We start from the raw sequence: 26,185 nt of genomic DNA on the forward strand, positions 1-26,185 counted from the left end.
AAAAACCTATGAATAACAGCGAATTAAAACTACAAATTAGAAAAACACTTTTCCTTACTTGAACATAGATTAAAACAATACACCATTCATTTGTAGGAGTAAAAATGATCAATAGAGTTATATATTTTGTAAAAACTAACAAATATTCCAATCATAAAGTAACAGAGGTGGGAGGAGACTGTAAATGAGTCAGGAGTTTTCTAGGAAATGTAGCCTGAGCTTCAGCTCTGGGGCAAGGATTTCAAGAGCCCTTGATAAAACGCGAGTTTGACATTTAGGCGCTCCCACACCATTAGCAAGAAGGCCATGTTTGAGGAAATTGTTTGCTATATACCGTCTTCCAGCTGGCTTTCATGGGGGCGCCAAGAAGGCGTCTTCCTACAGTGCGCGAAGTGTTTAACCAGCAGATAACATGAAGAGTTTTACAATAATTGCCAACTATATCGCGTTCAGACGTTGACCAGCAAATAAAGAATGCGGCGCATTTTGCAACAAGTGATTATTACTTTAAGACTAGTAAGGGTGGGACGGAGTCAGTCGAGTATCATGTGAGACAGGCCAGTCACTAGCGTAACAAAGGCTCCAGCAGCCCCCGCGGTGCGGGGGAGGAGGCGAGTTCCGGGGGGGGGCTTAGCTCAGCACGTGGCCTGAGTCAGTCCGGGGGGGGGGGGGGTTTACCTACCAATGAATGTGGCTAAACATAGGGTCGTGAGCTAGCGCCGAATGCTGCGTTTCAGCGGTCGAGGATTTGGCGCCAAACTCGGAACATTTCTATTCAAGTTAAATTTGAACATGCCGAGTAAATGAGGTCTGCCCTGGCTCGTGTGACTGACTGCAAATGCATCGCGATGAAAAGATGCAGTCAACGAGCCCGCCAATCACAAGGCTCCGCGGCTTCGCTCGTGTTATTTATTATTCTAGGCTAGCCAAGGCTTGTGATAGCTAATGTTTTTTTTTCGGATAAGACCTGTTTTGAAACAGAGTTCACATTAAATTCCAACGTCCTGCTCTTTCCATTAAGGAGTCATAAAGAAAAAAATATAATGTAAAACCGCACTGGGCCCGACTCACGATGCCGGTCGTGGTTCAAGGTACCTGCGGCAGCATACCAGAAGGATAACTTAACATCCTAACGCTCTTAAAATTCATGTGCGACTTAAACATGTGCCTGAAATCCAATGCTTCGCGGCACGTGCATTCACCAGTCCCACTTCTCTACAACCAGCGCTCTACAGTCACAGGTCTGCATGCAAGCAACACAGCGCCAACACAGGGAAATGACGTATGCATGTAAACCACGCTCGTGTGCAACCAACACAATGGCGAGGGATGCACAGGAGGTAACTGACCCTCTTCCGCAGTGGCAGGAACCCCACCATGCTTCTACAGGACAAGACGAGGACATGTAAGGCACCACCATGACCATATCCTAACGACCCTGCATCACCACTGTCAGTGTCAGATGTTGTCCCCTCCAATCCTCCATCTCCACCGGCCTGGCCAAACGACATCATTGTAAGAAGCAAGAAATCCACTGAACACTCGTGTTAACACTATATTATGTGGAGCTGTTCACCCTCTTTAACAGAAACCTCACATATTCCTTCAGAAATCCTTATTTTGAGACATTCCAATGGTTCTGATACACAAGTTAAAGGCAGCCTAAGTCATAAGGTAAGGCTGCTATGCAGTGACTCCCAACCCAGTGCACTGCTCACGACCTCACATATGGCATTGCAAATGACATCTGTAGTGACATCATCAATTACGTCTCGTATGACATCACAAGTGGCACATGAATGACATCATGACTATGTAACAGACAGGTGAAATATCTCAGCTGCTTTAACTGCAGAACAGGCCACACACTGTCGCGGTCCCAGGAGTGATCATATGTACAAGACACAGTTCCCCTGAGAGAGCGAGGTTGCATAGCAGAAGCTCTGCTGTTGCTGTTCTACTTGTACTCGGCCAGTAGTACACAGATCTAGTCCTTCTGGGTCTCCCTGCTTCTGACTAGGTGGGCAGAAATAGACCAGAGACAGCATAGCCCTGGACAGCAGAAGAGTGATGTGCTGTACCTGGTACCCAAGGGGAATGAGGAGTCTGAGAAGATGTTGGGGAAGCAGGTGCAGGCATCAACATGGAGTGACTGCAGTAGAGCACGAAGTAAATATCTGATGCAGATTTATTTTATCTGCTGCACCCAAGGACACAAAGGTCCAGGCACGAAAAACGTCCCAAAATGTGGACAATGGCTGTTGCAGCACTAGCCTCTTCTAGTTTTTTTCTGATGGAAAGGACTGCTACATCTTTCAAAGAGGATTGTGATAAAAACGTCTATTGGATCTATATCTTTGCACCCTCTATAAGATTATTTGGAGTAAGGCAATCACACCTGTAGGTTGCCTGAGTTTATTTGGCGGCAGATAATCACACCTGTAGGTTGGTTGTCTGAGATAATTTGGAGTCAAGCAGTCACACCTGTAGTTTGCCTGAGTTTATTTGGAGGCAGACAATAACACCTGTGGGTTGCCTGAGATTACTTGGAGTTAGGCAATCACACCCGTAGGTTGCCCGAGATTATTTGGATGCAGGCAATCACACCTGTAGGTTGCCTGATATTATTTGGAGGCAGGCAATCACACCTGTAGGTTGCCTGAGATTATTTGGAGGTAGGCAATCACACCTGTAGTTTGCCTGAGTTTATTTGTAATAAGGCAAATCACACCTGTAGGTTGCCTGAGATTATTTGAAGGCAGGCAATCACACCTGTAGGTTGCCTGAGATTACTTGGAGTTAGGCAATCGCACCTGTTGGTTGCCTGAGATTATTTGGAGGTAGGCAATCACACCTGTAGTTTGCCTGAGTTTATTTGTAATAAGGCAATCACACCTGTAGGTTGCCTGAGATTATTTGGAGGCAGGCAATCACACCTGTAGGTTGCCTGAGATTATTTGTAATAAGGCAATCACACCTGTAGGTTGCCTTAGATTACTTGGAGTCAGGCAATCACACTTGTAGGTTGCCTGAGATTATTTGGATCCAGGCAATTACACCTGTAGTTTGCAGCCACCAACACACAAGATCAGCGTGGGTATGTTGACCTAGAACAACATGGTCGTGAATGAGGAGGGTTAGGACAGATCTGCATCTAGCATGTCCAACAAGACAGATAGTGGTACTTTAGGATGAGACTGGAGGCCGGAGAGCAGTGCCCGAGGGAATAGATAGGCCTGAGGTCAGCAGTCCTTCTGTAAAGGAGCATGAGCCTTCTGGGACCTAAACCCATGTCCTTTGAGGCCTTGATTGGTCCTCCATTAAAGTGTGCAACACACACCACAGTTCACCTTTGCGCTACTGCAAAGCTAGAATAGACTTGCAAGGAAGAGGACCAGTGAATGCAGCACAACATCCTGCATTTAAACTGTCCTTCTTGAAGAGTGGATAGAAAAGGTGTTAATTGATATTTAGTGGGTTTAATTTTCTGGCCAGAGAGCAACTCTTTGATCACACAGCACCTTCCTAGAGAGGTATTCTGTACTCTAAAAGCAAGAGGTACTAAAGGAGGAAAGTTTTCACATCCATCTGATACAGCAGAGTTGACTCACCAGCATCCCCTCGCCTTTCTCTGCCATGGCTGCCACTGGAGGAGATGAGGAAAGGGGGATTCAGGGTCCTGGTGGTTTTCCACAAATAGCAGCAGCTCCCTTCCTCTCCTCCTGCCCCCTCCAGCTGTTTCCGTCCTGGATGAAGTCCTTATTCTCGGTCTCCGAGACTCTTCAATCCTAAGGAGAATTAAAGGGAAGGTTCAATCAAGTAACAGGCATCACTAGGCAGCAATTGAGAAGGCAAGGAATGCATCGGACAGACACTGAATCTCCATCACTGCTCTTCTAGTCACAGATGTTGAAAAAAAAATGTTTAAAAAAAGCTTTCCAAGTTCAACATCCACTTTCATCCCTAACAACAGCTTCAAAGCGTTTCAACAAATTAGCTGTTTAGATCAGTACGCCTTGCAAAATAATAAGCAGAGCAATGTTCTACCTAGGCAATGCAGACAAGAGTCGAAAGAGAGTGGGTAGCTTTGGAGTGGACAATTATATATATATATATATGATCACCACGAGGACCTTCAGAATAGCCCTGAAATATCACCACTACCCCGGGGAAGAACCCCCATGTCGCAGGACTCCCCTTCCACGCTTAGTTGGAAGCTACTGCTCAGAGCGGTCCATTGACCCCCACCGGACTCTAATGTGGAATCTATCTAAGTGCAAGGGCCATCTTCTTGACTGTCTTTCAAGTCTGCGGAAACTTTCAAGCAGGGAAAGTATTGTAATATAAATAAAGGTGGATCTGTACTAATTATTGTTTATTCAAACACTCACCTGGGCTTCTTCCTCATTTCTGAGGAGCCAGTTTCCCATCACGTTGTCAATTTGTTTGCATATTCCTCAATGTGCCTTTATCTGGCCCCACTTCCTGTCCATCCCAGTGAATGCAGGAAGTGCTGGGCAGAGTCCAGGACACCAGACAGTGCTTCAGGGTTCTACTTGTCAGACATGACAGCCACACTTTCCACTTCTATGTCCTTGTGCACTGCTGGATGAGTGCAGTGACTATTCGTCATTTCTGATCAAAATACTGCAAACTAAATCAGTAATTTGATAAAAAATGAGTGAGAGTAGAAGCAGGTGGATCAAGAGACTGATAGGTTCTGAGAACAGAGGTAAATTTGATTGACAAGATATGACAAAACAAGGGCGGAAATGGAGTCAGGGGCTGGACTGTGAATTATTTTAAAAACATAGCGAGAGAGGAAGAGAGAAAGAGAGACAGAGAGAGAGCGAGGAAGAGAGAGGGTGGGGGAGCGAGACAACTGCAGATGACAATAAAACTAACCATCCCTCCCTAGTCAAGGTGACATGTGATCAGAAATGCTAAATTGCTTGTGATAACTATAATCAACAGGAAAAAATAGACTAAAGACCAGGACTTGCACCTATTGAAGATTATTTTTAGAATATTAAGTCTCAATCAAGACGAAATCCTTCAGAGTTCGTAAATCTGAATACATGCTTTCTTGATAATAACTTCCCCAACTCCCACTAACTTAGCCAAATAACATTGTGAAGGTTCTGTACTGTCTTGTGCCTTTATGGAAGGATTGAAGGGGAGATTGTAGCTGTTCTAGGCGTCGCTATGGTGCACATGCCAATTCCTGCAAATATCAATTTACTGCAAGTTAATGCATTACTTACTTTTCATATAGCACACAACAAACCAATTGCCTCTTATTTCTTCCATAAATTGTGTTATTAGTAGACAATTCAAAGGCACTCAGTTCGATGAGCTCCTTTATCTTGAATATCTAGGGCATAGGATTGTTTACATTGTCGTTTGTCAGTCGTTGTTTAAGTGTACGATTTTCAGTTTACTTTTGGATCATTCCTTAAAAACTCAATGTTGGTGATCCCATTTTAAAATTCTGTTTCGATTGTGCAAGCTTCATACTACATCAGTACCAGAGTTTCCCACACTTTCTCAATAACGCTTGCATTGAGTGCTCGGTGCTGAACACCGAGGTGCTGCTGTGAATTTCACTCCCTGTCCTTTGGTAAGTACATTGATCCTTCTCTAAAGAATTCCTTCTTTGATCTGGAAATTCACAGAAAGTTTTGCTATTTATCAATTTATTTCTACTATTGTCTTACTTTAAATCTCACCGTACAGAAGCCACACTCAAGTTCCAAAACCATTTTAAGTTCCTTCCAGGTACACATTTACTGGTTCAGTGGTTCGGCAGCACAATCAATTCATTATTGTTACTTTTCTGGTTCTAGTAGACAGTCACAGGCAGTTCTGACCTGCTTTGGTGAGTATTACAGCACATGTTAATGTGGTTTGCTTTGGCCTACCTTTGTCTATTTGAAGTTTTTTTGTTTTCCTTTAGTCGTTTATCATTTCCCCGCTTCCAGCGGCTCAGTTATTGTTACTTGCACTTTTTCTTGGTAAATTCTTCTATGGATGTAATAGACTTTTAAGTGGGTGGTGTCAATATGTTGCTTTATACAGTTCAGTACTATCTCTAAGGTCCACTGTTGTTAATGTGCACAATTAATGATCCTGCATGCAGATTTTGTAGACCCTTTACTACTCTGTATACTTCACTTAGTACGAAATGCCTTCTTGTTATTTTTGTTACAAACTGAGGTCTTGGGTTTTGAATATTGAAACTCTTGGCAGGTTTTCCTGTACGGTTGAAAAGCTGACACATTTGGAACCCTGTGTCTTGTGAAAGGTACTAGACCAAACCTTTCAACTATATTACAACTGTTGGATTTTCGTGTAGAAGATATCACATGTCTTACATACAACAGAGAGATGGGGGCGCGGGGTCAAGGGTATGGGCATATGGGTCAACAAAATGATCTGCAGAGTCATGACATGGTTATGGCTCTGCAGGATCCAATTGTCATCTCTGAATGAATAGTTTATCTACTGTTGAGGTCTCAGTGCCGACCATCATTCTTGGCGCATGTATATACCATTTTGTTCTGTTTGAGATGAACGATAGATCACGGGATAGATTTATAGACTCTCAGAATTCATTATTAGTTTACTCTAGCTTATCTACTCACCGGCGTCCACAATTTTATTGATTTTTGGGATTTCATCCCAGGGTTATGTGGTGTACATACATGCAAGATCCCGGCCCAATATGGGCGCTTGATCCATAAAGAAGTCAACACTATTGGTCTTTCCCACTCAACTGCATCGCTATAGACACATTTTCTACAAGAGATGTCTGATTAGCCATCAAAGCTACTTCAGGACATTAAAATTGTGGTTATCTAGAAAGGGCGACGTGGTTCTCACATTAACCTAAAGCTCACTCGTTATCTGGTCAGATGCACAGGTTTTTATTTAGTTTGATGCACGGAGCAGAGAGTTGCAAATGGCCCTACACCATCAGAAGTTCACTCATCCAGTCCTGTCTTTTTAAAGAAACAGTGCATTGAAAGCTGGGACTTCTTCACTGATAATGAAAAAAGTGAAACTACAGCTTCGAGCATACAATGTGCTGCTGGATAATACATCACAACTGATTAAGGATAGTTCTGATGACACAGGCCAGAAGTCGACTTTATTAGCAAAGTAATTACTCACCCGCTCAAAGAATTCTTTTCTGACACAAACAACCTGTCGACTGTTATCAATAACAGAAACCCCAACCTGGCTCATGTGGGCAGTTTGTTCAGGTCTGATATTTTATTTGTTGCTTTATTATAGTAGTTGTAATGGGAGTTTGCTAAAAACGTATTGCCACCAGGGACATTGTGTTGCAAATCATGTAATTTCCTATTTACATATGTTGGGGTAGAAATGTCCGCTGTATGGCTCTGGGGCGTATGCACCCCCACCCAGAGTGCCCTGTGCAGGGAGAGTCTGGACTTTTAAATTTTGACCTGGGATCACATGAGCATCACATGTACAGGCTGAAGACCCTCATGGAACTAGACAGAACCCCAAAGCAGGACTGCCTGATCTGGGGGGATACACTATGAGAACCCGACTTAATGCACGTGTAGGGTAGGCCTTTTGACCCAATGCCAGCGCCGGAGGGAGAGATCCATAGAGGCATCTCCTGGTCTTTAGGGAATGACTCTGCAACTGGGACCTTTGGTCCATCCATGCAATGCAAGGACGTCCCACATTTGTTTACACTATGCATCTTTACTAGGCTTGGAAAGGAGAGAATGTACTGTGTTTGGTGGTTAAGCCCAGGGATTCATTTCGAACCTTAAGTCTGTAAATGATACAAAAAATGGAGGCTGGAGGGACCAGTGTGAATTGCAGGAATCCCCAAGAGCATTCCTGCAGTCCTCTGAAGTCGACCAGGCTCAAGTGAAAATGATGGGAGACAGAGGCCCCTATGAATTGCAGAGACAGCCCTTGACCCCTTTCCTGGAGAGGGTTTAGCCCAGCAGTTTGCAAGTCACCTCAGTGACTCCCAGTCCCGTCCCTTCCTGCTGGGAGGAAGATTTAAAAAAAACAGAAACAGACTGAGACCAGTCTCGGAGCTGGGCTATGGAATCCCCAGTTTGGGTCTGAACACAGGGCACAGATATAAGGCAGGAACCCCCAGTCTTGGAGCCAAAGTTTCTTATCGACCAGTGCCAGGGCTCTCACATCAGTGTTTATCAAAAGATGACGCTCAGGGTTCTGTGTTTAGATTCCTATAGCAAAATGCCCTTAATTCTATTAGCATGTATTTTTGTAACTCAAATTCATCAATAGCCAGGCGAAAATGAAATGGGGAAAAGGGCAGCCCTACCTGGTGAATAAAACCAAAATTACCTTTTTGTGTTTGTGTGACCCAGGTCTTAGGCAGTGCTTAATTTGTGCTTAATTTGAGCACCAGAACTTATCTTTGAGGGCCGGAACTTATTTTTCTGCCTCAAGCATTTACTGCGAGCAAAAGACACATATAGGAAAGACGAAGGAAGAGAAAAACGAAAAAGCATCGCAAAGGGAGAAAGCAGAAAGCTGCAGGTGTGAGCTGAAGGGGCAGGAAGTGGCTGTAAATAGATTGAAGAGGCCCAAGATGGCTTCAGGATTACGCCGCTTCAGTATTCCGTGTTCGCACATTTAATTGCAGCAGCAGCGTGTTCAACAGGAGGGATTTGAGCACCGGCATGTTTTTATTTACAAATTAAGCACGCGTCTTCGGGATTATGTTATTACAAGATTCACGTCCATACATTTCAGAACTAACCCTAAAGCTTCAAGGACAAGAAAGATATAACATCAATTAAGCACATCACATGCTTTTACCGTTTTGATTATGTACTTAGTTTTTTTCATTATGGAACCTCATCTTCAAACATACACCTACCTAAAGTGAATCCACCAACTTGATTGAACAGCCCGATAACATTCTCAGAACAGTTTTGCCACTTTTAAATGTATTAATCGGATGTTCTTCAGAAGAAGTTTTATATGCACATAATGAGTCAGAGTTTAGATCACGGAATTGTGTATTTTGGATCTATTATTAATGTAGCAACCAAAGCGTTTCTCATAACTAGGACACGTTTGGAAATCTATTTGCTCACTAAACCAATAGTTTCCCACCTTTGTCACCAGTTTTCTAGGTACTGGAGTCTAGTTCCCGTTTGGGCATCTCTAATTTTTATTTCAAAATATTAATGAATAATTAATTTAAACTGGATCTTAATTAAATGAATACACATTTCTAAACATTATACATTATCAAAATTCAATAATGTATGTGCATGGAATACTACAGCATAATAGCCTATGATTCAAATCTTGTTTATTAAATCCCTACTTGGAGCAGGAGTCAAGTGAGAATCTGCAAAAACCTCCGATGTGCCATAATTCAAAGTACAGGTCATGTTTCTTAATGAAAAGAATCCCTCACCATACTCATAATGAGGTTTATTTGGAGAAAAACATGCAGAGCCATCAGGTTTTTCTTAAAAACGAATTATCCTACTTTGCCCAAATGTGATTCTGAGGAGACTCAAATGAACTGGGTCAATCGGAGTTCCTCATATCTCAAATGTCATTTATAAAATATATATTTAAAAAAATCATGTTAAAAAGTGGTGTTTCTGAGGACTACAGCTTAGATGTATCATGCAGATTCCAAAACTAATTGAATGAAAAGGCAGCTGTCACAATCGTATAAGCAATTTCCCTGTTAATAAAATAAATTATGGTTCCAGATAAACCCTTAAACTTGGATTTTGTTGCATGCATGTATTTTTAAACCGCCTTTCTTGCCCACATGCTGTTTTATCCAGCCCTTCACATCTAAATAGGACATAAGGACCAGAAAGAGATTTTATATGACACAATATTATCACCCTATAGGCAAAAGAGTAATGCTTAGTTACAAAACATTGATTAAACAATTCCTTCTAATACAATTAAAAGGTAAAAACATTGACACAGCTTTCAATACGCAATATTAAGTAGCTTGCAAGACAATCTCTTAAATCTCCACGACCGCTCACGTTAAAATAAATGAAACAAATTGATATCATAATCCTAATACTTGCAACTCATTACCCTTTTTACCCCAAGCTTCCCTGCAAGTTTTTCAAAGCAACAATCACATTTGCCTCATCCATATTCTTTCTTCTCCTCACATGAACTTGCAGGCCTCCTGCACATTTCTGTAAACTATTCCACAAGGTAGCTCCAAGTACCAGGAAACCACAGTCACTATGAAAAGGAGACTGGCCTTGCAAAAAGAGTCAAGGCTGATGTTTGTGAATTTTATTTGTTAGACAGGAAGGGCACAATCACAGAAGGCATGGCGGCATACACCAGAGGCCGTATTATGGAAAGGGCGCGCAGCCCCTGTTTGCGCCTGCTCCTTTAAAAGAGGTGTGGTGGCTTGAAACAGAGACCGTCCACCCTACTAGAGTGAATGCGCTGCCCCCAGAGGAACCGCCAACTCGCTCTGCCCTCGGGGCAATGCATTCAGTGAAATAAAGAGTGGCTGCTTCAAAGCCGCTCCGTGTTTCACAGTCCAGGCCGCCTGCACTTTAAAGAAGGGAGTCAGATCCCCCTGCAGGCGAGTGCTGTGATTCTTCTGCAGGGGGATGTCTTTGGGGTCCATGGGATCCCTTTTACCCTTCCAGAAGGCCGCCATCAGGAGAAGCACTGACAATGTGCCACCTTTTTGTACTTCGCTGTGAGTGTGCCTCCTAAGTGCCAGTTTGCGTCTGCACCCGCATCTATAATAAGATATGGACGCAGAGGCAAAGAGATTCTCTCTTGATTGTGTAAATGAGGGAGTGCCCTCTCACGATAGCGCTGCAGATACTTGTGCCCCAGCTCTATCAGTATTACAGAAAGGGCCGAACAAGTGTCCTTGGTCCCTTCTGTATTACCCAGTCAGAGCCTGTTTTACAGCAGTGAGAGCGGTCCGGCCGCACCGGGTGTTGACCTCAGGGGGGCCCTGTGTTTAGCAATGACTTATGAAACTTGCGATTTAAAAGCACCTGCTGAAAAGTTCCTTGTGGGTCCAGCCTTCAGGAAACAATTAAAGTGTCAAGATATCTCTTATGATTAATGTTCCTGCTAGGGAGAGAGATGGGAGTTTTGTCTAGTGGCAGCTTTGGCTCGCCATAAAGTAGTGTAGGGGGTTAATAGGCCTGCTGCAAAGAACAGAACTATATTTTATGTGGATAGCTGAATGGATTAGTAAAGCTGGCCTTTACAAGCACTTTAAAATAAATTAATGCATGTGAAAGGGGGGCTGTGGAGAGACGTGGGGCACATTTGCCGGGTGGTAGTGAGGGAATCCGAGGCGGTGGGCATGGGATGCCAAAAAAAGACTGTTGCACAGGGTGCTAAAGCCAGCCCTGACCACAGTGGTGCCCCTGGGGCACAAAAAGCAGAAGCACATACCCTTTGCACCCCTGGCACAATGAAATGAAATGAATTCCAGAAAGCTAGTGAAATGATTGCCTTCTGTGCAAATATTTTGTTAAATCAACACAAACTTGCATAATTCCTGAATTTTTTAGTACTCAAAATGAGCAAACGTTCCACCCTTTTGCATAAAGGAGAAAGTTTATGTTATTTTAGCCTTCAGGGGAGGGGTTTGTAGAGTCAGGTTCTCGCCATCAGCTTCTGCTGGTATCTCGCATGGATTCTTGTGCAAGGCACACCATCACAGAAGAAAGTTACTCACGATACCAGCACAAAGTATTTTGCATAATATCTTTTTCTCAAAAACTTTGTGCATTTCACACAAAAAAGAATGCATGTTTCACACACCTCTGTTTGTAAACCTCCAGATCTTTTGGGAAGCAGATGAAGCTGTATAATCTGGTGCGTGGGAAATCAGCATGAATGTAATTGACAATGTTCAAAGAGGAATTAACGAAAGATGACAATATCCTGATCTTTTCCAGTTCTACTGAAGCAAGAAATGCCCTATGTATTGTGCATCAGATCTCAATGAGCACTGAGGCACCAGACACAGTCCAGAATAGTGTTCTGTGAAAACAAGTGCTAAAACAAAGTTTCCATTTTGAAGACGGTTCAAACAAGCATTTGCAATGCAACGGGTCTCGCGTTTGCTCATGTTAGAGCTGATAGCGTTGTAAACTCCTAACCCGACTTTTCACCTATCGGCAAAAGTGCATTTATGTACGTAACCCGAAAAAGTGCAATTAACTGTGTAAAGAGCTTGACTTCTGCCAAGTGAAATCGCGCTAGTAAATTAGAGAAAAAGTTGTCCATGAGCCGGACAGAAAACAGCGAGCCTCACATGTTTTCTGTACTTGGTCGATGCGCTCGAGGAGGGCTAGCCACCAGAAAAGGCATGACGTATGCATGCCTTCGACTAATGAAAGCAAGCAGATTTTATTAGGCAAGCCCACGAACCAATGAAAAACACTGACATGACGTCGACAGGGCTCCAAGCCCTTTTCTAAACACTAAAGCGTCTCGCTGCGATACGCATGCGCGAGCGCATGTAACGCAGGCTCGACCCTAATAAAGCGTCTCGCTGCGATACGCATGCGCGAGCGCATGCAACGCAGGCTCGACCCTAAAAAGGTCCTACTTTCGGTTTTGTGATGAGAAATGGATTAGCTGATCTCAAAGAACAACTCACTGTATGACATTGGTGACTTGCAGAATGAGGCACATTTGGTTTGTTTGCTTTTGTGACTCAAAGTATTTGCTGGTCAAATATCTTCCTGCACTCGGGGTTGACTGTGACTAGGTGAGCTCTGGCACCGGGATGCCCCTTCCCTGAGAGCCCGGGGGGTGCTGTGCAAGGGCAACCGGGTGCCGAAGCATGCAGTCTCTCCCGACACCGGCTTGGCCAATATTTCCTGGCATTAGGAAACAGGCACTCACCAGAACCAGCAATCTGTATGAAGAGACGCTTGGCACCGGGGGCCGAGTAAAACTGTTGCCCTCTGCATCTGCCAAAGTCAACAGATTGCTCAGCCATGAAAGGACAGGACTTCCAGCTACAGGGCAGTCGATGGAACCAGTCCAGTGTGACCGAATGGAAGCTGGCACATCATCAGGCTGGCACTGGAAGCAGCAAAGGAAATCTACTGGGATGTGGGCGGCCAGCTGTGCTCGCACAGATGTTTTCATGTACCAGGGGCAGGCAGTTGGTTATGTCACAAAATGTAGATGCTTTGTAGTTCCACAGGAAGGCAGTTGTGTTGTTCACACCTGGGAAGTGTTTTGTGGTACCATGGACGAGCTGCCATGCTCGTAACACCAAAGGGGAGGGAGTTTACCACAGGGAAGCTGCTGCCTTTGTTATACCATGTAGGCTCTCTGTTCTATGATAGGACGGGTTAGCATTTGCAACGTGGTTGGGTGCTTTGTTGTACTACAGACAGGCTGCTGCGTGGGTTTTGTTGTGCCATAGATAGGCTTCTGAGTTTGTGTTTACTGTATGATGGACAGGATACGTTTGTTACAAAATGGAGATGCTTTTTGGCCCATGGGCAGGCAGCAGTGGCTGCGATATTACAGAGGCTTTTGTTGTACCATAGGGAGGCTGGTGCATTTACCCATGGAGGTGTTTAGCAGTATGGGATGCAGGCTGCATTTGTTACACAGTTGGGATGCTTGGTTGTACCATGGCAGGCTGGTGTGTTTACCTCTGCAGGTGTTTAGAATTATGGGATGCAGGCTGCATTTTTATTTTTTTTACACAGTTGGGATGCTTGGTTGTACCATGGCAGGCTGGTGTATTTACCCATGGGGGTGTTTAGCAGTGTGGGATGCAGGCTGCATTTTTTACACAGTTGGGATGCTTGGTTGTACTATGGCAGGCTGGTGTGTTTACCCCTGCAGGTGTTTAGAAGTATGGGATACAGGCTACGTTTTTTTACACAGTCGGGATGCTTGGTTGCACCATGGCAGCTGGTGTATTAACCCATGGAGGTGTTTAGCAGTATGGGACGCAGGTTGCATTTTTTACACAGTTGGGGTGCTTGGTTGTACCATGGCATGCTGGTGTGTTTACCCATGGAGGTGTTTAGCAGTATGGGATGCAGGCTGTATTTGTTACACAGGTGGGATGCTTGGTTGTACCATTGGTAGGCTGGTGCATTTACCCATGGAGGTGTTTAGCAGTATGGGATACAGGCTGCATTTTTTACACAACTGGGATGCTTGATTGTACCATGGCAGGCTGGTGTGTTTACCCCTGCAGGTGTTTAGCAGTATGGGATGCAGGCTGCATTTCTTACACAGTCGGGATTCTTGATTGTACCATAGGTAGGCTGGTGTATTTACCCCTGGAGGTGTTTAGCAGTGTGGGATGCAGGCTGCATTTTTTTACACAGTCGGGATGCTTGGTTGTACCATTGGCAGGCTGGTGTATTTACCCATGGAGGTGTTTAGCAGTATGGGATGCAAGCTGCATTTTTTACACAGTTGGGATGCTTGGTTGTACCATGGCAGGCTGGTGTGTTTACCCCTGCAGGTGTTTAGTAGTATGGGATGCAGGCTGCATTTCTTACACAGTTGGGATGCTTGAAGTACCATGGCAGGCTGGTGTGCTTACTCATGGTGGTGCTTAGTAGTATAGGATGCAGGCTGCATTGTACCATGGCATGCTGCTCTGGTTGCAGTACCACAGAGGTAAAGGTGTGGAAGTGCTTTGCAGTATGATGGGTAGGCTTTGTTTATCACACCATGAAGATGCTTTATTGATCCATGGAAAGGCCAGTGCGTTTGTGTAACAAGAGAAGTTGTGCAGAATATGAAAAAGTGATGGATGCAATGTTTAAATTAATCTCAGACACTGGTAATCACTTTGGGCTGCATCCCATTCCATCATTATGTTGCACACCTTGCCAACTCAGTTTTGACTTAGTCATAGGCAAATCAGTCTCGACCCTGCTCCAATTTGAACGTTCCAGCCACAAATGCCAGGCCAGGTCCTCCCTGAACTGGAACACAAGCATCCCTGTTCGACCCTGATGCCTTTGCTGTGCGATGGGCGGGCTATGTTTGTTACACCTTGAAGATGAAGATGCTTTTTTGTAGCATGGAAAGGATTCAGTGTTTGTTAAACTGTGTATAGGCTTTGCTGTAAGACAGGTAGGCTGCTGTGCCGGTTACCCAATGGGACTGTTTTGTTGTATCATGAACAGGCTACACCAGCCTCACACTGAAAGAGAACCCTGGCCAGGGTTGGAGAAACTTTGGTTGCGTCTTGAGGCCATTGTGGTCTTGGAATAGGTGTGGTTTATCAACGTAGGAACAGGGCCTTCCAAACAGTACGGACTGAAACCCTGATGCTTGTGCTCTGCAGCCTCGGGGATTCTTCGACACAACAAAGTTCTTCTCTGAACATTTTTTATCTGCCATCCTCTTTCGCGACTTGTAGTTTTTATTCTTTCCTGAAGATGCTCCTGGTCTCTCATAAAAATATTCATGGCCCTGTCTACTTTGGCTAAAAAGGTGGCAACTAATTTATGGGAAATTGTCGAAAATAGAACAATAATGGGAGAATCAACATCTTTATTAGCGCAACCCTCCCAATTATTGACAAGGGTGCGAATTTCTATATTTGAAAAAAGATCAACAACTTTCTTCATTAGTGGGATGGAATTATTATGAAACCTATCACCTTGATGTTCAGAAAAAAACACCCTTAAGGTTCTCTTTGGGTCTTTGTTGTAAGTCGAATGTCATACTGAATAAAGGAAATTCTGTCTTAGATTCATTAATCTTGTTACCCCCTGCCTGCAGGCCCGTTTTCATATTGGTAATATCCAGGGCCACTATAATTATGAGGGAAAGGAGGACCGAATTATGCAGCAGGGTTGACTACATTATGTCACAAAACAAACTATACAACCTAATACAACACATTTTGTGATACTGTTACTTCATAGTTTTGTCATTTTTTTACATGCTAACACTGGGTGGACAAAGGTTTCACCTCATTAGTACCAGCTTAGCTTCCAAATACAGAAATAAGCAACTGAAAGATGACCAGTCAACCTTTGCATAGGGCCTTCTGCTGTGCAGCAACACGGATCACCACAGTTTTAGTAACTTTTGATCTGTTTGAGTGAGAAATACCATTTTTGTTAAAGTCTGCAGATAACGGAGCAGATAATGTATTATGTGATGAATGAAGCAAATACTTATTTATGCAGAAAACGCCACAGCCACTCGGTTAACTCCAATGTCCCTTGTTATATCAGTGTTAGGAATAAAGCAATGCCATCTCCACATAATTTAACCTATGAAGTTTCAGAAAACGGTACTGTGATTGCATTGTGTGGGTGATTATATAATGGAGCAAGGATTGGCTACAGAGAGCAAAAAGTAAAGGAGAAAGGAGGCAGCCCTGATGAGTATCTCTAACGAGAACTCATAGCCAGGGACTGACTGTTAACTATTACCAAAGCCAGTGGTTCCCAACCTGTGATCCGGGGACCCCTTGGGGTCATCTGCGAAGCCTACTCAGGGCCTGATGATAAAATCAAATAATATCAACAGATTAATAAAAGGTATAAATTTAAAAAAAAGAGAAGTGTAAATCTGAACATTTAGAAAATGTTCTTTAAATGTGAAGGAATTTAAAATATGAGGCTAAAAATGAAGTTGGTGTCCTCATTTTGATTTGTGGGAGGAGTGCAAGGGCATCATATGGAATGCAGTATGGATGACGAGCGGACTCAATTGAATTTATAAAAGGTCCAACCTTCCCTCATCATTTCGATTGGTTTTATTATTTGTTTGTGAATTAAATAAATGATTAGATATGTTGGGTATTTGTTTGAAAAATGCTAATTTCTGTATTTTTTGTGTATTGTTTTGCCATTCAAAGGATCAAAAATGCTTCAGTTGGGGTCTCTTTGTTCGAGTAATGACTCAGTGGGGGTCCATGGATTTTAATAGTGATTCATTGGGGGGTCTTTGGGTTCGAGGAATGATTAAGTGGGGGTCCACAGGAGTCAAAAGGTTGAGAACCACTGACCTAAGCAAATGTATCTTGGTATAATGTAGAAATTGACGTTGTGAGCTGGGGGGAAACTTCAGTTTTCCCAATACTTTAAACAGAAACGTCGAGCTAACAAAGCCTGTGGCACATCCAACAAAATAAAGAGCTGCTTCTATTGCATCTATGGTCACTAGATCAATACATTCTGACATATAATGCATATTGGGACTTCGGTTTCTCCCTTTTATAGAACCGTTCTGGTCCTTCTGTATGAAACTGGTTGACACAGCGATCACTCGGTTGGCTAGTACTTTTTTTTTTTTTTTAAACAAATCTTGTAGTCATCATTGAACGCCCTATAGGTCTGTACGAGGATTGCTGGGTGTTCAATTTACTTGTTTAAAAAAAATATATATCAGCACACCCTTCCAAAAAAGAAGAAGAAATGGGTCCTCCTTCCAGGATTGAACTGAAAATGTGGGCAAAGGCTTAACCAAAGAGCACACACAAGTCTTGTAAAATTCTGATCCAAAGCTATCCTCTGTAGGACTCAGAAGCTGTTTCATACTCTCTTTGACCTCATTTTCTGATGTAGGCCTGATAAGCAGATCCTCCACTCCAGGGTTCAAAGCTGGCAGCCTTAACTCCAGGGGGGACTGTTCTATCTCCTGCCCCCTGAAGCGCCCTGTCCATCTGTGGCTCATCAAACAGTGTTACATGATAGTTTTTAAATATATTCTTTATCGGTTGTTATCTTTAATAAACAGGCCTAAAATGTGATCTTTAAACGATCATAACAAATTTTCATTATTTTCTCCTTTGTGATCTAGGCTAAACGTGTCCCACTCTCTTCCCCTCATTATAAACTTGGCGTACCGATGTTTGGTTATTTACCACTTCTCATTTGAGATTAAAAAAATCTCAATTTTTCCCTTACTAGCCTACCAATTTTGAAGGGTAAACTTTGATTTATATAACAGAACTGTTGATTTTCACTTTTTAGCTCGTACTGTTTTCAGGTTTGTCTCACAATCACCAAAAATGCCCCTGGCTCTCCAGACCTGCAGCATTCTAGGGTCTCCTGACCTATAGTGCTCTAGGCTCTTCAGACCTGCAGCATTCTATGGTCCCCTGACCTATAGTGCTCTAGGCTCTCCAGACCTGCAGTATTCTAGGGTCCCCTGACCTAGAGTATTCTAGGCTCTCTAGACCTGTGGCATTTTAGGCTCTCCTAACCTGCAGCATTCTAAGCGCTCCAGACCTGCAGTGTTCTGGGCTGTCTGGGCGTGCAGCGTTCCAGGCTCTCCAGGCCTCCACCGTCTATACTCTCCAGACTTTCAGATTTTCCAGACTTGCAGCACTCCAGGTTCCCACGATCTGCAATGTTCCTGCCTTTCCAGACTTGCAGCATTTCAGGCTCTCCAGACCTGCGGCATTCAATTCTCTCCAGACTCGCAGTGTTCTAGGCTCTCCAGACTTCTGGGGTTCCAAGCTCTCCAAACTTGCAAGGTTCTATGCTCTCCAGACTTGCAGTGCTCTAGGCTCTCCAGACCTGCAGTATTCTAATGTCCCCTGACCTACAATATTCTAGGCTCTCTAGATCTGTGGCATTTTAGGCTTTCCCACCCTTCCGCATTCTAGGCTCTCCAGACCTGCAGTGTTCTAGGCTCTTGAAATCTGCAGTGCTCGTGGTTTTACAAACTTGCAGTGGTTTAGGGTATTTAAACCTCCAACATTCCAGGCACCTCAGTACTGCTGCGTTCTAGGCTCTACAGAGCTGCAGCCTTGTAGACTCTTCAGCGCTGCAGTGTTCCAGACTCTCGAGTTCTGCACTATTCCTGGCTTCCCAGACTTTCAGTGGTCTATGTTCTTCAGACCTGCTGCGTTCTAGGCTCCCCAGACCAGCAGTGTTCTACTCTCTCCATACCTGCAGCGGTCCAGGCTCTCGAGATCTGCCATGTTGCTGGCTTTTCAGGTGTACAGTGGTCTATGCTCTTCAGACCTAACACGGTCCAGGCTCTCGAGGTCTGCCATGTTCCTGGCTTTCCAGGCTTGCAGTGGTCTATGCTCTTCAGACCTGCAGTGTTCTAAGCTCCCCAGACCTGCAGCGTTCTAGGCTCTTCAGAGCTGCAGTGTTCCAGGCTCTCGAGTTCTGCAGTGTTCCAGGCTTTCCACACTTGCAGTGGTCTATGCTCTTCAGATCTGCAGCGTTCCAGGCTCCAGAGTTCTGCACTGTTCCTAGCTTTCCAGACTATCAGTGGTCTATACTCTTCAGACCTGCAGCGTTCTAGGCTCCCCAGACCTGCAGTGTTCTACTCTCTTCAGACCTGCAGCGGTCCAGGCTCTCGAGATCTGCCATGTTGCTGGCTTTTCAGGTGTACAGTGGTCTATGCTCTTCCGACCTGCAGCGTTCTAGGCTCCCCAGACCTGCACCGTTCTAAGCTCTCCAGACCTAACACGGTACAAGCTCTTGAGATCTGCCATGTTCCTGGCTTTCCAGGCTTGCAGTGGTCTAGTGTCCTAGGCTCCCCAGACCTGTAGCGTTCTAGGCTCTTCAGAGCTGCAGTGTTCCAGGCTCTCGAGTTCTGCAGTGTTCCTGGCTTTCCACACTTGCAGTGGTCTAGGCTCTTCAGATCTGCAGCGTTCCAGGCTCCAGAGTTCTGCACTGTTACTAGCTTTCCAGAGGTTCAGTGGTCTAGGCTCTCGAGACCTGCAGCGTTCCAGGCTCTCGAGTTCTGCACTGTTCCTAGCTTTCCAGACTGTCAGTGGTCTTTGCTCTTCAGACCTGCAGCGTTCTTGGCTCCCCAGACCTGCAGAATTCTAGGCTCTCGAGACCTGCAGCGGTCCAGGCTCTCGAGCCCTGCCTTGTTCTTGAATTTCCAGGCTTGCAGTGATCTATGCTCTTCAGACCTGCAGCGTTCCAGGCTCCCCAGACCTGCAGCTTTCTAGGCTCCTCAGACCTGCAGCATTCTAGGCTCTCGAGACCTGCAGCGGTCCAGGCTCTCGAGACCTGCCATGTTCTTGAATTTCCAGGCTTGCAGTGATCTATGCTCGTCACACCTGCAGCGTTCCTGGCTCTCGAGATCTGCCATGTTCCTGGCCTTCCAGACCAGCAGTGTTTTGGGAGGTGCCGAGACAGTTAAAGTTACTCAGCAGCTGGCTTCTGTGTACACACTGCATAAAATAAGTTGTCAGGCCAGATTCCTGACAACATCAGGACGTGTGTTTTTTTCAGTGTTCCGCCTCTGCAAACAGATTTTCAGGCATTTATAGAATGCTCTCTGTTTTCCAGGTAATACCAAGTACAACTTCCTGATTTCGATGAAACCTGAACTTAACTTGAGTGGACTGGGTATTAATGCCCCTGTGCCTCTTTCAATTCATCCGCAGAAGGGGCTGGAATAGCTTCATTTGAGAGGTGTAAATATGTTTGTCCTCCCAGTAAAAATGAGTGTGGCCTAATGTGGAACATGCATACAAATAAACGCAGGTTCCACGCACATCACCACAACTGGAAGTTCAGATGTCATGTTATCACAGCAGAGCTTAACTCGGGTGTTGAATTTTCACAAAATAAACACACAAGGCCTGGTTATTGTGGTGCTAGCTTACTGCACGGATTTAACTCAATGGGCCCCTGTTAGAAATGGGGTTTTTGGTTGGCATCAGGTTGCCCTCTGTCCAAGCAAGAACCCTCACTCTAGTCCGGGTAAGTCACACACAATCCAAAATCAGCCTGTGCTCACCCTCCGGTAGCTTGGCACGAGCAGTCAGGCTTAACTTAGAAGGCAATGTGTAAAGCATTTGTGCAATAAATCATACAACACCATAGCATAACACCCCAAAAATACACCACACAGTATTTAGAAAAATATATAATATTTATCTGGGTATCTTCAGGTCAAAATGATCAAAGTTGCAATACGAATTTGTAAAGATATCACTGAAAAGTGATATAAAGTGTCTTAAGTCTTTAGAATATTAACAAAGTCTCTTTCAAGCACAAGTACCTGGTTTAGCGTGGAAAAATCTCCTCAAAGGGCCACAAGAGAAGAGGTGCGCGGAAAAAGGGTGTGTGCGTCGATTTCTCCCCAGCACACACAGACTTGCGTCGTTATTTTCCACGCGGGGAGGCCGGCGTCGTTTTCCGGCGCACGGACTGTCTCTTTCTGTGGATCGCGGGGATTACCAGATGTCCCGGGTCTGTGCGTGGATTTTCCTGCTTGTTCTCCGGCTGCGCGTCGGTCTGCGGGGCTGCGCGTCGAAATTACGATCTCACGGCAGGTGTCGCGTCGATTTCTCCTCTGGATTGCGATCTGCGGGGCTGCGCATTGAAATTACGATCTCACGGCAGGCGTCGCGTCGATTTCTCCTCCGGATGTCGATCTGCGGGGCTGCGCGTTGAAATTACGATCTCACGGCAGGCGTCACGTCGATTTCTAGAGGTCGGGCGGTGTTGTCCTTGCGAGGCAGTGCGTCGGATTTTCGATCGTCCCAAGAGCGTCGCATCGATCAGCGTCGGTGTGCAGCGTTTTTCTCGCCGCCGAACAAGCTGTGCGTCGAAATTTTCGGAGCACGGAGCGTCCAAGTAAAAGAGAGAAGTCTTTTTGGCCCTGAGACTTCAAGGAACAGGAGGCAAGCTCTATCCACGCCCTTGGAGAGCACTTTCACAGCCAGACAAGAGTTCAGCAAGGCAGCAGGGCAACAGCAAGGCAGCAGTCCTTTGTAGAAAGCAGACAGGTGAGTCCTTTGAGCAGCCAGGCAGTTCTTCTTGGCAGGATGTAGTTTCTGGTTCAGGTTTCTTCTCCAGCAAGTGTCTGATGAGGTAGGGCAGAGGCCCTGTTTCATACTAAGTTGTGCCTTTGAAGTGGGGGTGACTTCAAAGAGTCTCTAAGAAATGCACCAAGCCCTCTTTCAGTTCAATCCTGTCTGCCAGAGTCCCAGTACGGGGTGTGGCAGTCCTTTGTGTGAGGGCAGGCCCTCCACCCTCCCAGCCCAGGAAGACCCATTCAAAATGCAGATGTATGCAAGTGAGGCTGAGTACCCTGTGTTTGGGGTGTGTCTGAGTGAATGCACAAGGAGCTGTCAACTAAACCTAGCCAGACGTGGATTGAAGGGCACAACAAGATTTTAGTGCAAAGAAATGCTCACTTTCTAAAAGTGGCATTTCTAGAATAGTAATATTAAATCCGACTTCACCAGTCAGCAGGATTTTATGTTACCATTCTGGCCATACTAAATATGACCTTCCTGCTCCTTTCAGATCAGCAGCTGCCACTTCAACAATGTATGAGAGCAGCCCCAATGTTAGCCTATGAAGGGAGCAGGCCTCACAGTAGTGTGAAAACGAATTTAGGAGTTTTACACTACCAGGACATATAACCACATAAGTACATGTCATGCCTTTTACCCACAAAGCACCCTGCTCTAGGGGTTACCTAGGGCACACATTAGGGGTGACTTATGTATAGAAAAAGGGGAGTTCTAGGCTTGGCAAATACCTTTAAATGCCAAGTCGAAGTGGCAGTGAAACTGCGCACACAGGCCTTGCAATGGCAGGCCTGAGACAAGGTTAAGGGGCTACTGAGGTGGGTGGCACAACCAGTGCTGCAGGCCCACTAGTAGCATTTAATCTACCTGCCCTAGGCACATGTAGTGCACTCTATCAGGGACTTACAAGTAAATTAAATAGTCAATCATGGATAAACCAATCAGTAGTACAAGTTACACAGAGAGCATATGCACTTTAGCACTGGTTAGCAGTGGTAAAGTGCCCAGAGGTCAAAAGCCAACAACAACAGGTCAGAAAAAATAGGAGGAAGGAGGCAAAAAGTTTGGGGATGTCCCCGTCAAAAAGCCAGGTCCAACAGCCCCCTTATGGTTAAATCCTTTGTAATTACTGCGCATGAAAAAATGTGTAGAATAGACCATAGATGCTGATCCAAGGAGTGTAATATGTAATTTATTACACCTTTGAGAGAGGAGATGAGCATCATGGCCCACTCTAGGCTTTGTCTCGCTCGAATCATGAACCTCCTCCCCACACCCAAAATTGTAATAAGAAACATATTACATACTGTGTAATATGCGAAGAGAAAGTAACACCAAACAATGGTAATAAATAACACATTGTATATTGTGAAGTGAAAGTAACACTCAGCAATGGTAATAAATGACATATTACATACCGTGGAGAGAAGGTAACACTCGACAATGGTAATAAATGACATATTACATGCTGTGAAGTGAAAGTAACACTCGACGGTGGTAATAAGTAACATATTACATACTGTGAAGTGGCAGTAACACTCGACAATGGTAATAAATTACATTACATGCTGTGAAGTGAAAGTAACACTCGACAATGGTAATAAATAACTTATTACATGCTGTGAGGAGAAACTACTACCCAACAATGGTATTGAACAAACCCCTCTAAACCTATACAGATAGAAAGGAGATGCTGGGATAGAAGTGACGATGATGTAAATTAAGAGGCAATTTGTAAATTCCAGATAGATCACATTTTACACCTTTACAGTTTTAGACACACGGAGAATATGTGCTCTGCAAATAATCACACAATTGATTTTCAGTGATGTGCAGGCGCCGGGATTACAAAAACCCACATTACTAAAGTTTATGGACTGCAACACCTCTGCAGTCCACCGCACAGCCTTTTACTGAGCCGGGGACCCCAGCGTGCGGGGCGCCCCGGAATTCAAGTTTGCTTCACTGGACAAGAAGGGGACAGATGAAACCTGCCCCCTCCAAGCAGACAAATGTAGCCACATGTTGCCGAAGACAAGCTTCTACTGGAAGAGTGAACAAAGGAGCGACACCACTAAGAAAAAACACCAGTATCTATATCATTTTGTTTGTGTGGTTAGTTTTATTTCTGGGGGATTGATTTGAGTTCTTCATCTTGGCCCAGGGTCCTCTGTAACATGGGTACCCCTTTCAACCTCCCGCATAAACACTGCAGGACTCCAAGGGAATCGGCGATTACTTCAAGTTCAACTGTGCGGGTGTCAGACACGCTTAGGGGCATATTTATACTCGGTTTGCACTGAATTAGCATCATTATTTTTTACTCTAATTCGGTGCAAAACTAACTCCATATTTACACTTTGGCGCTACACCCGTCTAGTGACAGATTTATGGAGTTAGTCATTTTTTGGAAGTGGAACCTACCTTGCCTTAATGAGATGCAAGGTAGGCGTTCCCGTGCAAAAAATGACTCTATGGCTTTAACGCCATATTTATATTCCCGTGTAAAAATGATGCACGGGAGGGAGTAGGAGTCAAAAAATTTTGCAAAGCTTGCTTTGCCCCATTTTTTAACGCCTAGGTCAGGGCAGGCGTTAGGGGACCTGTGGGCCTATTTCCATGGTGGAACACCATGCAAGAAGCCCACAGGTGCCCTTCCCAGGCCCCAGGGACACCCCCACCTACACTGGAGGGACAGCAGAGGATGGGGGACCCCATCCCTGGTAAGTACGGGTAAGTATTGCATTTGTTTTTTTAAAGTGCCATAGGGCCCCCATACATGGCACAGGGTGCAATGGCCATGCCCAGCCCTGGCCATTGGGGTGGTGGGCATGACTCCTGTCTTTTCTAAGACAATAGTCATATGGTATGGATGGTTTTGCGTCAGAAAATGACTAAGCAAGTTAGAGTCATTTTCTTTTACTGTAACCTGCCTAAAATCATTTTTTGGTGCAAAGCCATCTTCTTCCAAACCGCCAGCCCCACCCGAGTAACGTCATTTTTTCTTTACGCTAGCCTACCCTTTGCACCGGCTTGCACCATTCCATAAATATGGTGCCCGGCTGGTGCACAGAAATGGTGCAAGCCGGTGCTAAACTTTTTGGTGCAAAACTGAGTTAGTGCAGTTTTGCACCAAAAAATATAAATATGCCCCATAGTGCTTAGAGAACAGGTACATACGAGAAACACAGAACATTAAAATTCATCTGGTGATTAAAGTTAAACAGCATTTACTTAATGTCTCTGCTCAAGAAAGATATTTAAAGCAAAGTCAATTTTACAAATTGTGCAGCAAAAAAATGTTTTACCGTTTTGTTTTCTCCCACAAAACCTACGTCCTGTGGAATTGTGTTTACCTTAAAAAAAACTGCACCACGTTTTTCATGTTTCCGAAGATGGAGAACTTTTAAAGCAGGTACTGAGGTTGGCGGAAGTGAACTTTGTACATCCTTGCACCTCTCGTGTTTGGAGCCGCAGAGGTCGCAGAGTTGCGTGACTGCATCGCGTGACGAGTGTAGTGTTGACCCTGGAAACCGTCAACACCATCGAGAGAGACCCGGAAGAGGGGAACGAGGAGTTACCCCTTCACAGAAGGTGCAAGATGGATAGCACCATGACGACAGGGGGGAGTATATAAAAAGGGGAACGAGGCGGGAAAAGTTAGTTGAGGAGCGGAGTTTAAAATAAAGAGTTTGTCCATGCCAAGCCGGCTCCGCGTCATCATTTCAGGCCGCGCGACATAACATTTTGGCGACGAGGTGGGCCTACCAGGATAGGTAGAGATGCCACCCACCAGTACCCCCGACCCTACCTCATCGGGTCCGAGGCCCAGAACCGTCGACTCTGGTTCTGCCTGGCTTCCAGAGACAGAAGCTACCGTCTGACGCCGTCTCCCGCTGCGTCCTGACTGCCGGAGGCTCCGGCGTGCCGCCACACCAGGCAGAGGTTTGCTGTGCCAACTCCCAGCCTCAGCCCCAACGCTGGGACCGCGCTAGGCAGAAGCTCTGCGATGCCGGCAGCCACCGCAGATCCAGGCAGCGGCACCGGGAGGGATCCCGGAGGACAACACGGTACGTGTCAGGTGAGGGGATTCCTCAACACGCCCCCAGTGCCGTTTGAGTGTGAACACCGCTGCGCAAATCTGCATGCAAAAAAAAAAAAAGAGGAAACCTTTTAAAAAAGATACCTACGTGTTCCTTCTCAAAGCAAGGCATAACAAAAAAAAAAAAGGGCGAGCCTCCACTGCAGAACACACGTGCTACGCAGCATGTGGAAAAAAGAAAAAACATTCTAACACATCATTTGGACATCTAATTCATGGTACTCGCTCTCCTGAGCTGGAAAAAAAAAACCAATAAAGAAGCCGTGTAATAAGAAAAAAAAAAAAAAGAGAGCAAAGCAAAGAAAATACCCCAGGTAGCG

General features: G+C 44.9%; 1 protein-coding gene across 6 annotated transcripts in view; it reads right to left on the minus strand.

Annotated features, from left to right (window-relative positions):
• SLC6A9 (solute carrier family 6 member 9) overlaps positions 1–26,185 on the minus strand; it is a 443,088-nt gene that overhangs the window by 315,707 nt on the left and 101,196 nt on the right. For all 6 annotated transcript variants that reach the window (XM_069232784.1, XM_069232783.1, XM_069232788.1 and 3 more), the window contains one exon: positions 3,612–3,788. In XM_069232784.1, the coding sequence (XP_069088885.1) occupies positions 3,612–3,638 (27 nt within the window). In that variant the 5' untranslated portion in view covers positions 3,639–3,788. The remainder of the gene's footprint in view (positions 1–3,611; positions 3,789–26,185) is intronic.

The sequence above is a fragment of the Pleurodeles waltl genome, chromosome 4_2 (assembly GCF_031143425.1).
Source record: "Pleurodeles waltl isolate 20211129_DDA chromosome 4_2, aPleWal1.hap1.20221129, whole genome shotgun sequence".
Taxonomy (NCBI): Eukaryota; Metazoa; Chordata; class Amphibia; order Caudata; family Salamandridae; genus Pleurodeles; species Pleurodeles waltl.